This window comes from Corvus brachyrhynchos, unplaced genomic scaffold (genome assembly GCF_000691975.1).
Source record: "Corvus brachyrhynchos isolate BGI_N302 unplaced genomic scaffold, ASM69197v1 scaffold52, whole genome shotgun sequence".
Taxonomy (NCBI): domain Eukaryota; kingdom Metazoa; phylum Chordata; class Aves; order Passeriformes; family Corvidae; genus Corvus; species Corvus brachyrhynchos.
In genome coordinates this window covers 1,253,098-1,270,433 of record NW_008237221.1, presented here as the reverse complement: position 1 = coordinate 1,270,433, position 17,336 = coordinate 1,253,098, and the positions used below count along the sequence as shown (strand labels likewise).

Here is a 17,336-nt window from a genome sequence, read left to right as displayed (position 1 = left end):
AAAGAGTGTAAGGGACAGAAGTGTCATTTAAAACAATGACATCTCCCTTAAGAGATAAGGATTTGATAATCATTTATTAAAGGACAGTAAAATCCTTCTCCATATTTTCTGTGTTGAAAGCTAACAGTTTTATGGATGCGTAAAAAATTAAGGACCCAGAAACACTGGACCCCTCCTGCTCTCAGGATCAATGGGATAAGATCTAACAAAATTTACACCTTTCCCTTGGACTTCCCAGAGACTACTCCTTGGAAGTATTATCACAGTGTTTATGTGTATCTTGGTGGCCTACAAGTCAGAGAACTTCAATGAAACCTGAGGATGATGTTCCTCCCTTTAACAAAAAATGCTCAGGTTGTTACAAAAAAAGCCAAGAAGCAGCCAGATTTACAGAAGACAAAAATCAGAATTGCTGCTAACATGGACTTTGAAAATGACCTGATTATTTAGTAATCAATTTACCTGATTCACAACTTTTAATTCTGTAAGGAAATCTCATTTTTGAGGTGTTCTGCACATCTCTGACCTTACAAACACATTGGTGTGAGAACTTTATATACTCAAGAGTTCCCAATATGCCTGCAGGTACTATTCATGTGTTGGGTAAGACAGCCTGAATGCTTTTTATTCATTTTTGGGTATCCTACAGTCAACCAATAATATCTCTCTGAATTGCCTCATTTTTTTGTGAACAGTAGTGACTTACTGTTTTATAATAAAACGGAGCTTTTCCCCTTTCACATTCTAAAGAATTAGCAAGAACTGAAGGCACAGAAGGTGAACAAATACCAGTTTATAGATTTACTTTTTTTTGTATTGTGATGACACAAATGTACTGAGTTATCTTTTAAAAGGACATTTTCTCATCTCAGTGAAATAGCCTAAGATCACTATACTATCACCTAATACTCTCTGGTATTATAATAGATACATTTTAGTTCTCTATTCCGTGTTTAAGCTCCAGACTACTCTTACGGCATTGTACTCAGCAGACTGTATATTTTAATTGGATTTCTTTACAAGTCTTGATTTCTGCAAAGTAACTCTTTAACAGTACTTAATTAATGGCAAAATAGCATATGCATAATACTTTTACCTCTTTGCCTTGATAAAAATCTGTGCTTTGCTTACAATGCATTAAAAGCTTCACATTGCATTTATACAAATAACAAAGTACAACCTATATATCTAGATAAACAAAAACTTTTTTACTCTGAGGATGCCTGCGCACTTGCACCATCCTTGGAGATATTCAAAAGCCATCCACGTGTGTTCCTGGGCAACTGGCTTCAGTTGGCCCTACTTGAACAGAGATGGACCAGGTGACCTCCAGAGGTCAACCTCAGCCTCTGTGATTCTGTGTTTAGCAGGAAGTAAAGATGAGACTGAAGAAAATCTAGCATTATTAACACAGGAAAAAATAAAATCTATAACAGTTTTTGCCTGGCTGTGCTAAACACCAATCACCTAACACAAGAATAAATGACAGTAACTATAAAATATAAATGCACAAGTTTGCTGCTCTATTTTACTGTCTACAGAGCACGTGCACACTGCAGCCAGCATGACAAGTTAAAGGGTTACTGCATTTAGAAACCAGCTATTTCTCTCTTATTTAATAGCTGTTACCATCATGTTTAGCTGCTGCTGCTCCTCCTGCAGATGGGAATTCATTGATATGATTAAATTTGATGGTATGATAATGTATGGTAATCGTGATTAATCAGAAGCCCACTAGCAAATGGAGAATGTTGGGTATTATGTCACCTGCATTTTAAACTGCATTCCCTCTATGGCAGCCTGACAATACTTGACAGCTGGAGGGATCTCATGCTGCACTTGCTTGCTACTACTTATAGATCTGATAACAGAAAGAGCCCATCATTCCTTCACTATCTTAAGTGCTGTAATTACAGAGCTTTGCAGTCAAGTTGTGAAAACAGTACCTGTTAAAAACCAAAGCCTTTTGCCAGCTGCTGAACAAGCTCTGTCTCACATCTGCAAGGGCTATAATCTGAAAGAAATGTAATTTGATGCAGCAGTCTCATTCAAACATGATTTGCATGAAATGCTGTGCAAAGCGCTGTCCAAGAAATGTCAATCAACACCACCTGATACCATGTATCCTGTTAAATGAAAACAAAATGCTTTCTACACTACCTGTGATCTGCCACTACTACACAGCGATAGAGTGAAAATTTCATTTACTGTTACTCATTATAGTGAAGCCATAGCTAAAGCAGAATAATTGTGAGGAAGTAAGAGAATCATTTTCACATTGGCTTTTTATTTCCATTAACAGTTTGTCTCCTACATATGTACCGTTGCAAACACACATGAGTTACTAAGTATCAGTTTAAAATGACTGACTGTGGTCAGATGCAGGGATATTTATATAATTAGTCTATACTGTGAGTACTGCAGAATATGAGACCACATTAATAACAATTGCTACAAAACCCTTACTCACATGTAGCAACTCATGACTGAATTTGAAACAACTGGGATAAAATCTACTCCCTATTCACATTTCCCACAACACACGGCAAAGGAGTTTTGTTTTCAAAGCACTGCAAATTTCTGCCTCTACATCCTGTAAGAGGTGGTGCAGCCACAGACCCAGGCCCACTGTAATACCATTAAGCCAACCAGTGTTTGGTTAAATGGTGGTGGGGTGATCCATGTCAGTCCAAGAATCACCTGGGAAAAAATAAGTAAGCTGTATTCTAATGTACCTTTTAGAATTAATTTGTATAGCACTAATACGCTGCTTTTTTAAAAGAAATGTTTCAAGTAAGTGACCATAAAGGACAGCAACTTCTGTTTTGAGCAATGATTGGTCCCTTGTTTAAAAACCTCTCACAGATGAAATCATAAAGAAGTATTTAAAAACAGTGTCTGGAACACAAACAACACTTGAAAGCTCAGAATTCAAACTATTGTTTCCAGAAGTGTTGGAAAAAATGAATCAAAGCTAATCAACTGCCTTTCACAGCATCCATTTGAGACACCACCTAATGTGCTGGAGATCAAGTGGCAGCATGCTGAATGAGAATATAAAGTTTACTAAAGTTTTTGAGGTTTAAAGGAAAAAAATGTATGCTCTGAGATAAAGATTATTCTAAAAAGAAGTTCCAAAAACAAATCATGTCAAAACTCCCTGGGAATCAAAAAGACATACAACATATGCTATTCACAAGGGCCTGAGGTAAGTCACCTTAATAAAGTCTTAAAAATACTGAATAAAACATAATTTATGTTTTACAATTCAACTTTTTCAGACATGAATCCAACAGTTATTTGAAACACACCCACCCAGGGCACTAAGGTGTCCTATCAAAAGAAAAAAAGCTTTGTGCATTAAAAAATAACAAAGCCTTCCTGGCACAAATTAGTCAGGTAGACACTGGTGCCACTGTATCTTGTGCTTGGTGCCACTTCAGAGCATTCCCTTCGCTCTGAATCTCAAGTTGACCAAAGCTGACCAAACGTGTCAGTGGGCTGGACACCTGCCCAGCTCACACCACATCCAGGGTAACAGGTTAAGAACAACAGCTAAATGAGAATTTATCCCAACTTCCTGAAAGTTTTCCTGGCAAAAGGCATACAAGCTCCATTAACAGGCTCTGCATCCTCTGCAGCAGCAGTTTCAGAGGAGGGTCCGGGTCATGGACAGAGGGGGAGCAGCCTCAGACCTGAAGAATCCCCTTCTACCTTCAGCAGGGTGAGGCAGGCTCTTCCCAGCTTCCTTTTCTCCACAAACCTGGATACTAGGGATAACTCACAATTTCTGGCTGAAGAACACTGACACCTTCCCTCTGCCACGTTCCATCCTGAAGCGGGCATGACAACACTCCTTTCATTTTCGTATGTCCGTAAAATATTGCATGTGTGTGTCACATGGTATTGCTTCAGTGTTCATGAAGTTAATAAATGATGTTTGAAGCCAAAAGCCTCTATAAATTTTTCTTCAGGCAAACACTGAAATATTTCAGACATGGAATAAAAAAACCTGGACCATCAGCTTAACTCCCAGCTTCATACTCACTAATGCCCTGGCCTCCGTAATAGTCAGTTAGCAGCAGCCTTCATATAAAGCATTTAGAAATACCTCTCCCATTTAAACTCTTCTTCCCTTGTTTTACCCCATCTTTCTTCACAGAACACAGGAATTGAAAGAGAAATTAGCCCAGATAACAAACACAGGATGAAGGACAGGAATCACAGTGGTCCCTCTTGTGTAACATAAAACCCTCCAGCTCTGTCCCTGTACTGGGGCATCCACAAGAATTAGTAAATCGTTCAGAAAACACATGAAAATTTCAGAAGATCCATATGACCAGTCTGTGAATAAAGTCTTCTGCGACTTTCTTTTTAATGGATCAGTCCCCAAAGTAGAATGTGAAATACCAACTGTGACACCGGGACAGGAACTCGGGAAAAGGCCTCTTAACCACATTAAAGCAAAGGCAGACGATAAAGCCAGACCTACGGGACTCTGCCAAAGAGGCTATTTAATCTATTCTTCAAACTGTTTAAAGAAAACATGCACTTGGCACTTGCACAGTTCCAAGTTAATTCAAACCATGCTTGAAGACTGGATTACTATAAACTACAGCCACGAGTACTGTGCAATTCAGGCAAGCAGAATTCACATCCTTAACTCCTATATCCCACAAGTTCACCATGTTTCTCAGCTGTGACACACCTCAGATCCATCATTTATTCAGTCCTTGTCAGCTGCATATAGCTCTCAAACATCATTCACACCAAGTCACGTCAAACACTTGGAGAGTAACAGATAAGACAACTTGATTGCTTGATTCAAGATTACTCTAAGTGTTAAAATAACTATGTAGGCAACACAGATTCATTCCCTTGCATCTTTTCCAGTATTCCATCTCTAAACATTCCAGAAGTTAAGTTTTAAGAAAGAAATAACTGAACAATGAGCTCTACCCTGAAATACTAAAACTGAGAATCAAGTTTAAGGGAATTTAATCAGTCCCCACTGTAAGCAGGTTCAGTCCTGATCAACACTAGCCTGACATAGCACTACATTATTTCCTATAATTTAGGTCTCATGCCATACGTTAGCATGTTCATTACAACTTTGTTCAACCCTTCAATTACATCCTTCTGCAGAAGGTTGTAAGAATTAACCATTACATGGTTACAAGTCATTTCATCTGCCCTAAATTAGCAACACCTGGTTTCCAATAGATTTATGACTGGCAATTGACTAGCTCTGATTGAAGTTCTTCCCATATTTGGAGCACACAGGCTCTCTGCACTGAGAGGTTTCTCTCCTAGGTAAGACAGGAACTCAGAGAAATTTTGTTTCAGTTATGGCACTGGTCACTTCTGGTCTCTTCTTGCAAGAATTTCATTACTTTTCATGTTTCCACCTCTGCCACATTCAATCAAAAGAAACCACCCAGTTCAAAGTTCAAGGGGAAAGCAGACTGCAAATATTTAATTCTAACCCCACCATCTTTTAGAAGCAAAGCAATCAGAAAAATCAGTTAACTATTATCCTTTGATTATGCAATCCTAAAAAAAAGAGCAAATTCAAGTTATTACATATCCAGAGATTCTTTATACAATGAAGAAAAGGCTGAATGAACTGTAATCTGGAATAAGTCTTTGATCTTTTTCAAGTGGCTTGTCAAAATTGTCTAACCACTGCTGCATTGCTTTAAGTCAACATTTATACATAAACAAGTGAATTATAATGGCACAAAGGCATCTGACATGTAACAGCAAAAAAGGTAGTTCTGAAGATAAAACGTTAGAGTCAGAAAGTAAATTTGTCTTCAGCTCAAGAGCTAACATACTACATTTAATAAAACAAACATGAGATATGTACACAGTGACACTTAATTCCTAATCCTAATATGACTGATAACCTATGCAAAATTTATAAAGTACTTCATAAGGGAAGTCCACTTTATAACTCAGTAAGCCATGGAAAGATGAAGCCCCTTTCTCAGAGTCATGCAGCACGTTACTGCTGAAGTAGAAAAAAAACCAGTCAGGGCAACCAAATGACAATGCCAGATCCTCTTAGTTAAGTCAACCCTCCTCCTCCTTATGAAAATTTAATTACACTGACTCTTTTCTGGTGCACTGCTTATATAAATAAAAAGGCAGCAAGTAGTCAAGTTTTTCCTGCAGGCTAAAGGAGCAAGAGTCCTACCAAAAAGTGTTCTATTTACTTTATTCCCTTTTAAAAACTGTTGCATATAGATTAGTTAGGTTTGCAGTACTTCTCAACTTGCAACCTCAAAAGTGAACAGAATTAAAATCTAATTTCACAGTCAATTTTGAAAAAAATAATTTCCAATTTTTCTACACTGATGTAAACACACTTCAAAGATGCCAATTACAATGCCTTCACAGGTATTCCTTATCGTCCAATTTCTTTTCCATCCCAAATTGTGTTTACTGGCAAATCAACTTAGTGTCAAAGAATAACAAATGCAAGACACTGGTTTTCATAAAAAATAGCAATTAAAATTACTTTCAAAATATAAATAAGGTCTCCCCATAATACTAAAGGCTGTTGAAGAAAACTATTTTCTCTGAAAACCACAATACTTTTAATAAAAAAATAGCTCAAAAATATTTTAAGATAAAATATAACACAAATTTACTTAATGAAACTGTGGGTTTACTGCTTAACCTTTTAAGACTTCACAGAAGAAAGCAGAAATGTAAAGACTGTTTCTTTGCAAAATACAGACATCACAATTCCTCAGCTACATGTTCCGTATGAAAAATAGTCTGCATTAAAAACAACCAGCTCTGCACTGGGCAATCAAAAGTCACAGCAGGTTTCTGAAATCTGTTTCTTTCCAACACATCTGATCTCTATGCCAGTAACTTACTGTGTGATACTACACAGATGTTTAGACACCTATTTTCCTCCTTCAACCCTGCACACATCAACAGAGGATATTTTTTGTGTGTTTTATATATTTGGGAAGCATAAAATACTTCAGGTAATATTACAAGCAAGATTTTCTTTTGCTTATTTTGATACTCTGCAAACCATTTCAACTAGAAATTTAGGATAACCCAAACTGTGAAATGATAAGAAAAGTTCCAGAAGCATGTACTCTTTCCATTCAAAGAGTTAAAAAAAATTATGAAGTGAAATTAGCCTAGTGAAGCAGCTAAGTGTCTTCTCTGTTTTCAAAATTAGAAACATAAAAGAAAGCAAGGTCATGCAATGCCAGTTCCATTTTTATATATAAAAAACATGAGGGCATTGAAATACCTTTAGTAATGATGAAAATGATTGCTGCATTTTACAATAAATATGTATTACTGCTTTTTAAGCTTAGGGATTATTTCAAATAGCCTTTTATTACATCAAATAAAATAAGGATTCTATTTATACAGAAAGAGTCAAGTAATAAAATGAAGCCCATATTCCTTAAGACAAGATGCATTCACGCCTTTCCCACTGGAGAGACTGGTTCAACAATTTTACAGTTAAACGGAATTAATTCTACTCTCAAAAATCCATTGACCTTAAGCTTTTAACAAACATTTTCAACTGCAGAATGTATTGTCAATATTTACAAATCCTTAAAATTATATTTCACTGGAACAGCTTTTATTTGCTATATTAATATTTCCTTGCAAATGTATGCTTATCCATATCAGAGAAGAAGAAACAGCTGCTACTCACAGGAAATCTCTGGGGTCCTACAGCAGGTCGTGGCTGGGTGGGAACTGGCAGCAAGGGCACTGAAACAAGAAGCACCTTTTAACACCATTTGTTTTACCTAACAGTTGTTGTAGTTATTTCCAAAAGCAGTTGCAATAAAAAGCCATGATTAAAATCTGCTACTTTTACCCTCACATGTCACAGTTCTGACAATTAACTTTGAGCAACCGTTCCCTCCCCTGCAACATGCAACAGGGCAATTAGGATTCTCCTAGTTAATTTACATAATTTAGTTCTGCATTTTCCAGAATTAAATTGCTCCTTGTTGCAGGAAGGCAAACTAGAATAGTTATTCAGCCAAAGACATCTCTTAGACAAAGCTGACAGAGACACTAACAATAATTTCATGTTTCAAATGGAAGGATATATGATTAGTTTGCCTTCTCAACTTCACACCACTCAACATTTCCAAGGCATCTCCCAGTTTCACCACCAAGCTACCACAAAAAGCATGGACATTAGAGACATTAAGTGGTAAAAATCACTGCTGGTAAAAATCACTGAGGGTAAAATGAGGCAGCTGCGATTAACAACACACAAAAACTACTTAGATCTGGCCTTGCCACCACAGTGGTGTGTGCAACTGTGATCACAGAATGCTGATCTCAGATGAAAGACTGTGATTGCATAGAGACACCAACAAGAATTAGGAGACCTTTTTCAGAAAAAAACCCTCAGAAACTAGTATTTCAGGGGGATTAACATGGATGATTTGTCCTCACAACTGCACTTGGAAACGCTAGTCACAAAAAGCGATTTCCCAAAACATTCACTGAATGTTATGGCAAAAAGCACAAAGTGGTACATACAGCTGGATCACCTTGAGAACTGAACTTATATTTGAATCCCCAACACAAAGTGTAATGACAGCTTTCCCATTTCCCAGTGTGCTTTTTATTTCCTCTCAGAATTGTCTAAGTGGTTAAAAATACAAACATTTCCATGTTAAACAAAAGGCCTAGAGAAGTTAAATAAAGCATTTTAAACTACAGAGAGTGTGTTTGCTCATTTACTAAAAGCCTTTAGTAAGGTTCTTCTATCATTTGTTTTAAGCACTTCTGAAAGCAACAGAAAACATTTTCCAGGCAGGGTTATACACTGACTTTGCAGACAGCTACTGTGTTACACTTCAGAGCAGGAAAGATGTTAAGAAATGCTGCTAGTTTGAGAACGAAGTTGGGTGCATTTCCCCAGCACAGAAGTTTGCTCAGATGCCTCAAAAATCCCTTCTCCCTTGGTAACCAAGGCACAAGAACTAATACATTAGTGGGTTTTTTTCAGTTCATGTCCATGCCTGGCTTCCATCCACTTTTGTTAAGTACTTGTGGTTTGCTGGTTCAGAGACTGATGAGGTAAACTAATTGCAGCAGTCTTTCAGCACGGGAGGACTGTGTGCAAGCTTTGTATCACATTACACCAGAAGATGACTTGAATAGTTTCATCCTGGCCTCTAATGAACATCTGTCGGTATCAAACAGCCATGGCCACATGGAAAAAATTGATAGGATGCTCTTGACAGACCTAGTCCTAAAATAGATCAGGTATTACAGGTCAGAGGGGCACCGAGAAAAATAGCATGAGGTAGGAAACAGAAATGTCAACTGAACAGAGCACTCAAGTCTACTTCAATATCCTGCCTCCAGCAGTAGCATATAAATTTACATATTCATATATTTTAAACAAATTAATTTAATACTCATGAAAGGTAGTAGTTAAACTCTGTGCCCTTTCAATCCTTGGACACTTGCTTGAGCAGCAGAGAAGTCTCAAGCCCTCATTTTCTTGATGTCAAATATTCCATAGGTGTGAAAAGTATGCTTCAAAAATAATACACAGCATGTTGTAAGACTATTTTAAGAAGATTAAATTGCTTCTTGCTATAAATTCCAATGCTATACTTGAAAAGATGAAGAAGCAACTCCCACACCGATTATTCAGGAGAATTACAATGTGATTTCTCCCAAGACACCAAACAGTTTTCAAAAGGTAAATGGCATACTGAGCTGCCATAAACTGCTCATTAGTTCATGTCAGTTTTGGCAGCACCACAGTATCCTTGAAATAGTTACTTGTGGTATAAACATTTAAGGGGAAAAAATGCAACACCTATTATCACAGGTTAAATCAGTATTTTCACAGTACATCTACGTACAGTCCTCCAGCACTAATAAATTGATCATACTCAAATTTGGACATGCATTCAGCAAAAATTACTACTTACAACTCAGAACTAATTTACAGAATAGGATACAAAGAAAAGAGAAAACTATATGACAAGCAACAGACATGGGATTCAAATGCCACAGGAGCCACAGCTGAACACCAACTGCACACACCTGCAGCAGATATCCACAGAGGCTCATCTTTTAGGGGCTCAGTAGACCAAGTTCATAATCATTTATGAATCTTCAAAGACTAAAAATAGTACCAATTCATTTGAAACAAAACTGACTTGAAAGTAACTATTTCTTTGAATCAGGATTCAAGGCTGGGCAGGGAGATGGTGGCTACTGTAAGAGATTTGCCTTTGAAACATCAAAGGAATAAGCCAATGATGGGATTCTTCAACAGTGTTTCAACTCCCTTTCAGGCTGAACTAGCTGTCTACTAGAGCTCTCAGACATGATATTTTATTCACATGAAAATTTCGTAACAATTTACAGGAGGTTTGAGTCTATTTTAGAAAATACTGATATATTCAATGCATTTCCAGACTAACTCAAACAAAAAAAAAATGTTTAAAAAGTGTATTCTATGATCTGCAGTTAGGAAAAGTGTCCCTGGTGCTGACAATTAGAAGTGTGTGAGCTTAATCCTGCCATAAAATTAGAGAGGAAAAAATGCCAGTCTACACTAAAACATGACAGCACACCATTAAAATTACCAGAACCTAAGTGTGCATATCATGCCCTTCCAGACATGGCATTTTTAGCTTCCAGGCATCACATTTTTAACAACCGAATCCCAATAAACTTTGCACCTATCTGACTGTATTCTCCAGTGTGTAAAAGCCCTCATGTATCTGGAAATATGTTCAGCCAAGAAGGGGCAGGACATCATCAAGAACAAAGTCAATCTGATGTTTCATCCTTCCTGGTACCCTGAAAGAAATGATGCTGCAAGTGAAACACATCCTTATGTTGTCAACCACCAGTCTCTGCCTACTGGGGCTTCAAGTAGATGGATTAAAGGAAGATTTTTTAAGAGAAAGTTTGGAACAGCACTCCCTACACTGGAATGTCTATCAACCATTTGCCTGCAGTGACTGCTTTAAAATTCACCTTAATATGCAAACACCATTGAAGATTTTAGAATTATGCTCATTTATCTATTATCTGATTTCCAACACATTTTCATGTTTTCCTTAGGTGTGCAAGTTTACTTTCCTGTAACATAACTGTACTGCTACAAATTAAGACTGAGATGGCCACTACTCTCAGTCACTGCAGGAGACTCAGCTTCCAATATATGCTCTCTAATCAAAAAGATTAAATTTCTACAGTGACTTAAAAGATTGTATTTAACAGTATGCTGCATACCTATTAGCAGAAAAATTCAGTAGTCTTGCTAAGGACTCTTTCAGTAGAATGAATGGCACAAAGGGATTTCATACGAAGCAGCTGCCATCAATACACAGAGCAAAGAATGTCCTTGCTGAATGCAAGTTTTAACACCATTCAACAATCAATCACTCCTTCTCCAGGGCTGCTCAGTCTAAGAGAACCCCCAGACTTTTACAAGCCAAGAAATGAATGTGCACATAAAGTCAGCAGGTGTAAGATCTAAAAAAAATCCAAGAACCCCCATCCCTCTTACAAATCCAATACTGAAGCTCTCCTAACCTGCAGGAGGTACACAACTCTGTGGAAATGAAGACTGAAAAACAGACTATGAACAAGATCAAGCAGGAGACCTGCAACAGCCACAGTGCCACAGACATAGTGGTAAAGCTGAGAAGAGCCTGAAGCTGCCCAGTAATGTGAATAAAAACTCCTCAGGCAAAAGAAAGAAAACACACTGGTACACTTTTGACATTAGGCAAAATCCTCAATAGCCATTCCCAGCATTATGATCACATTTGATTACCTAGCTAGAAAAGGTCTGGTACTATTTCACAGGGACAGAGAAAAAGCATCTAGAATAGTGTAAAAGCAATTTTTGCTACTCACTAAACAGTAACTTACTTTGGTAGTACTAGAAAAATGCACAGAAGGCACAAATCCAAGAGTAAAGGGTCTTTTGGAGTGTTTCCAGATAATCTGTCCTCACGCATAATTTGGTGGGAAGCACCACAGGGAAAAGCAAAATAAGCTCTCTGACACAGCTACTACAGAGCCATCTGTGAGAAGCACAACAGACCTCCATATACTGGCCATATTCTACCCTGCCAAATTCCTGTTTTTCATTGGTCAAATAAATGAAGCAAAGATAGCACTGGCTTGGAGTTCTGATGTGAAGGGGAAAAAATAGAGAAAAACTAATGGTAAATATCTATAAATATTTATGTGTTTCTTCAGTCTGTCTTGTCCCAACATAATCAGAAATCAGAGCTATGCAGGTGTCTCTTTTTTTAACCTTCTTTGGGATTAAACACTTCCTAAATAAGCAGTAACATGAACAGCTTTGCTGAGAGCTACCCTAAGAAGTGTATCCCAAAGAACGTTTGTGTTAACTTAGGGAAAAAACACTTGTATATTTGCAAATCAAAACAATTACAGATGTGGCCCTGAAAGGAGAATTGAGGGCCCATTATCTTGTTAAGTAAGGACAGCAATTGGTATCTTTCACAGAGCAATTATATTGCAAGGAGTGCCTCAGTACCTTCTCACAGAAACAGGTAGATGGTCATTCTGCGAATGGTTGGAATGTCCTGGGAAATGTACAAACTGCAGTACTTCCCTAGTTTTGAAAACTGACACTTACTGTTTTTTGAAACACACATTCTCTTTTTCAGTTTCCATTTTCACTGCTCTTCACAGGCTTTACATTAGAATAGCAAACATGATAAAAGCTGAAAAGGCTTTGCTTGTTCAGCTGGCCACAGTCCAACAACATTCTGTCTTACTTCTGGCAAAACATTTGTTTCAAGCTTCATGAAAAAAAGAGCAGCCTGAAGCACATTTCCATGAAGTGATAAACAAACAAATTGTTCCATCCCTGGCAAAGAATGAGATGAGTCACGCTTGCATGACTGGGAAGGTGTTCAGAAAGCTCACCTTGTACAGGCGTCACTACTGTCCCCTTGAAATGTGGATTTATGTGTATGTTCTTCGGTTGCTGAGGTGTCACTGGAGGGGGAGTCATCATTATTCGAGGCGTTTCTATCTGAGGGGGCATATGTAGCCCTGGAGGAGGAGAAGAATGATGCTGATGCTGTAAAGGAAGCAGAGATTGTAACTGTTGCTGCTGCTGCTGTTGTTGCTGCTGCTGTTGCTGCTGTTGTTGTTGTTGTTGCTGCTGCTGCTGTTGCTGCTGGAACAGACTCATAACAGGTTGCTGGTGTGTTGGAATTAACCTCTGTGAGTGAGTCTAAAGTCAGACAAAAGAACAGAGTCACTAGGCTTTTAAGTTAAAATTATCTTGACATAAATGAGCACAAAACCAAGACATCTCTGGAGAACAATTAAGGCCAATTATGAACAGAGAAACTTCTTTTTCCTATAATCAACTGGAACCACTAAAAAACATCAGCACAGAAAAGCAAAGGAGCAATCGAGAACATTCATATGAAGGAGAGGACAGCAAAGAGCAAGGAACACACAGGGAATGCAGACATTCACTCATTTTTAACAGTGAAACTGTCTAGTTTCATATGGCAGGGTTCTGCCTACGTCAGTGGAAACTGTTATCAACTGCAATAAGGTGTGCGTGAAGATCAGTAGAAATCTGAGTCCTAGCATCCAAACAAATCCACTACCTTTTGTCTCATCTATAAAAGAGCCTGACATAACAGACCTAGCACCATCAACTGAGGTCAAAATACAAATTCTGATATCAGTACAGCACAAATTCAAATACCCCTCAGATACCAGTGCAGCACAACTATCCATACTGCTTGAAGAAAAAACTCATTTAAAGATACCTTTCAAAGCTATCTTCCCTAACACACAAGAAAGTCTCTTGCTCAACTCTCAAAAACAACCAGTGCTAATAAAAAAAATATTGTTTCTTTCCAGAGACATTCTTCTGCCTCTGAAGTCACTGATACTAGATATCAGTCCTACTCCAGTACCTTCCATGGCAGTGCAAGAAGCAACCCAAAAAGGCAACCTTTTAGCAACAAGGATGTGACAGATTGTTTCTTTCAACAGCCATACACATAAAGCAAAGCAGCTACATAGTGTGCACAGGCAGTCACTGTGATGAGCACAAAAAATATTTACATTTAAAATCAAAATAGCTTGCAAGGACTGCAGCAAAATAGAAAAAAAGTTTTCAACCTTCAATGCTTGAAAAGCACGAAATACTCTACTGCAGGGCTCTCAAGCGCTGAGATATGCACCGACTCCTGCCAGTGACCAGCACCTACTTACTGCTGTTGGAAAAAATCACCTTTGTTTTACACAGATGACCTTGTCCTGAAAAGACATTTACAGACTTTGTTCTACAATCTCAGCTTCCAGTATATTTTATAACAGTGAACAAAAATAAGTGTTGACCTCTTGATCACTTGCCACAGTTGGTTTTGGTTTTTGTAGGGGTTTTTTGATGGAAAAAGTAAAGTCTCTTAGATTGCGATACAAAGCACAGGGGAGAAAAATAAAGTAGAAACAAAACTAAATTTCATTTGAAATCCCAAAATAATAACTTATCTAGTAGTGAAGTGGTGATTACTGTCTAGGGTTTTATTTACCTCCACAGTACCATAGCTTATATGCAAATGGATTTTTTTAAAAAGTATCAGCAAAAATATTATCCCGACAGAACCCAAGAAGTATTTTACAGAATCATTTTTTAAACTACATTATTATGAATAATGTGAGACTGAACATGCTTCCATGTTGCATGTAGAAGACATCTCAGAGGAATTCAGTTTTTCCTCCATCCTCATGCAAACCAGCAGGTAAGTCTGACTGTGATCTATCAGTCAAAATCCACTTCTCATTTGGAGGCCTTGAGATTGCTCAAGCCAGTAACAGGACTAAGCACACACTTTACAATCATCACATCACAGAAAGCCCACATTTCCTAACAGTGCCCTGAAAGAGCAGAAGGCAGAATATACATCCCACCTTTGCAAAGATTCATGATTTAAAATGTATTTCTCCACAACTTCCTGAAAGGATGCTCAAAGAATACTAAGGATTAAAAGGTACCATTGTTGATGGCTGGTTTGGCAGCAGTGCAGGCCTGTGATCCTTCATTCTTCCCCTATCATTATTGTCTCTCCTTTGTTCTCCCATTCCGTGGCACATAACTGAGCCTCCTCTTCTCCCTCCTCTCCTGGAGCCGTATCGTCCCTGCTTAAGCTGCCTTTCCCTCTCTTCAAATTCACGTAATGCTGCTTGGGCTTCTGCAGAAAGCTCTGTTGAGAGAGAAATTAGGAAAAATATTTTAGCTTTGCGCTGAAAAGCTGGAAAACACAATGGCAAATAAAACAGTGCCAGAACTATAGAAGAATCCCTGCAACTAACACAAAATTTGCAGGCACTTTCATCTCCTTTAGGTGGCATGTTAACATTTCATTAAAGACATCTTTTAAAGAAAAGAGCACAGATACTTGTGTCTTTTGCACAGGCAAAAAGCAGCAGATAAATGAAACAAACATGAACAAAAAGGTTTGGTTGTTTTCTTTTTGAAGATGGTATATTGAAATCTGCCTTTTTCTTTAAGAGGAGGCTATGGCTCCTCTCAAAGTTCCATTATCTTTAACATCTCACTTATCTGCAGATGTCAGGCAAGACAATGAATCTCCAGTAAACTTTACAGTAAAGGATCTGTTGAGTCTTCCACATAAACAGATTTTATCCACCAGACTTCTGCACATTGGCCTGTTCCGAAGGAGGATTTTCTGCTTGCTTAAGTGTGTTTCTAGCACATAACTACTTAATTTTCATTTTATTGTATGTGGTTTAAGAACCAGCTGTACTTCACAAGTGATAATTCCACTAAAGAGAGAGCACACATTAAAGTCTGTGCTCAGCTCAAGTCGAACACATGGCTGCTGATAACACCCACCCAACTCACGTGATAGGTAAACATTAGAGAACACATGGTAACCAACAAAGATGACATTTTCTTGAAACCTTGGACAATGCTGACAACATTAAGCAAGAAATGATGCGGTAATAGACCCAGGTAATGAAACTACTTGAAAATACAGAAAAAGTCTACAACATACTTCAGGAAACACACCACGAAAGTATATGCCGTACCACACACTAGGTTTCAATCAATTAAAATGAATAATAAACCTTAACTCAAATATGCAGCTGAGTCTTTTGCCATGTGCCAGTCAGATCCTTTGTTACCCCTACCATTGATTTCTGCCTCTAACAAGGCAAAATTAAACCACTAAAAACAAACACACTCCTGACAAAAACATTTTGAATTAATATAGTATATATAATTTGCAATACTACACAGCGGTCATAATACCTGAATATCAGAATAAAAATAATTTGTATGTGGCATGAGACACTACTACTACATCTCCACACCACTAGATATCCTCCACCAAGAATATAAAACTCAATTAGAAAACTCTTACAGTTTCTTGTGAGTCTAAAGGCCAAAGCTACTTAAACCACCATCTTAAACATCTCCATAAGTAATCTCTATTAATCTTTGAAGTTGAGGATTGACAGAAGGGCAGAAAAGGGTGAGCACTGAGCATTCCCTCTGTGGCAGTTGTTCTTACTTGGCTACAAAAACTACCTGCATGACTGAGCTGCAATGACTGTAAATTTGCATGTCCCAGTTTTCAGAAATATTTAGCACCTCCACAAAGCAGGAGCTTCTCAATTTTTAAAAGTTCTGAACTTGCTGATGGCCTGTAAGAACACAGCAAACATGACAGACTTCTAAAAGCCCAGGATCTCCCAGTTTCCTATTTCATTTCTGCATGTTGGTGGTGAGAAAGTTTCCCTACCTCCTTTTCTCTCCACTCTGACACCATAATTAAATGGCATAAAACCTTAACAGATACTCTCATGAAATGCTACCTTTGCCCTCAAGCCACCTGCACAGCAGAGCCCACAACAATCAGGCTTTATCAGGAAAATCTTACAGAATGCTTAAAATGAGTAAAGGAACGACAATCTCTCAAATCTTAAGTACCAAATGTGCATTTTTGACAAAAATTAAGACAAATGTACTCTTGCCCAAAGCAATCAAAAGCATTATATGGAACTACAACAACCACCATCTTTGGTCAGACAGGGATCAAAAAAGCTGGTTTGATGGGAAAAATAGAGCTCTGATTTAAAGTCTTCTTCCTCCCCACACCTGCATCAAGTTGTGTTTCTTCAGAAACCCACAAGCATGAAAGGGCAAACGTGAGCTTTAACTTGAGCTGCCTGAAAAACAGACCACTACTTCCCATACATCCATGGGGAAAAACAGTGCCACTATGCTGCAAAAGAGTAACTCTCTTTCC

At 37.9% G+C, this 17,336-nt stretch overlaps 1 protein-coding gene across 2 annotated transcripts in view; it reads right to left on the bottom strand.

Annotated features, from left to right (window-relative positions):
• The window catches only part of RBM33 (RNA binding motif protein 33), a 90,738-nt gene that overhangs the window by 53,359 nt on the left and 20,043 nt on the right, over positions 1-17,336 (bottom strand). For both annotated transcript variants that reach the window (XM_017728906.1, XM_017728907.1), the window contains exons 7-9: positions 15,055-15,263; positions 12,955-13,267; positions 7,700-7,758 (exon numbers count right to left, since the gene is read on the bottom strand). In XM_017728906.1, coding sequence (XP_017584395.1) covers positions 7,700-7,758; positions 12,955-13,267; positions 15,055-15,263 — 581 coding nt within the window. The remainder of the gene's footprint in view (positions 1-7,699; positions 7,759-12,954; positions 13,268-15,054; positions 15,264-17,336) is intronic.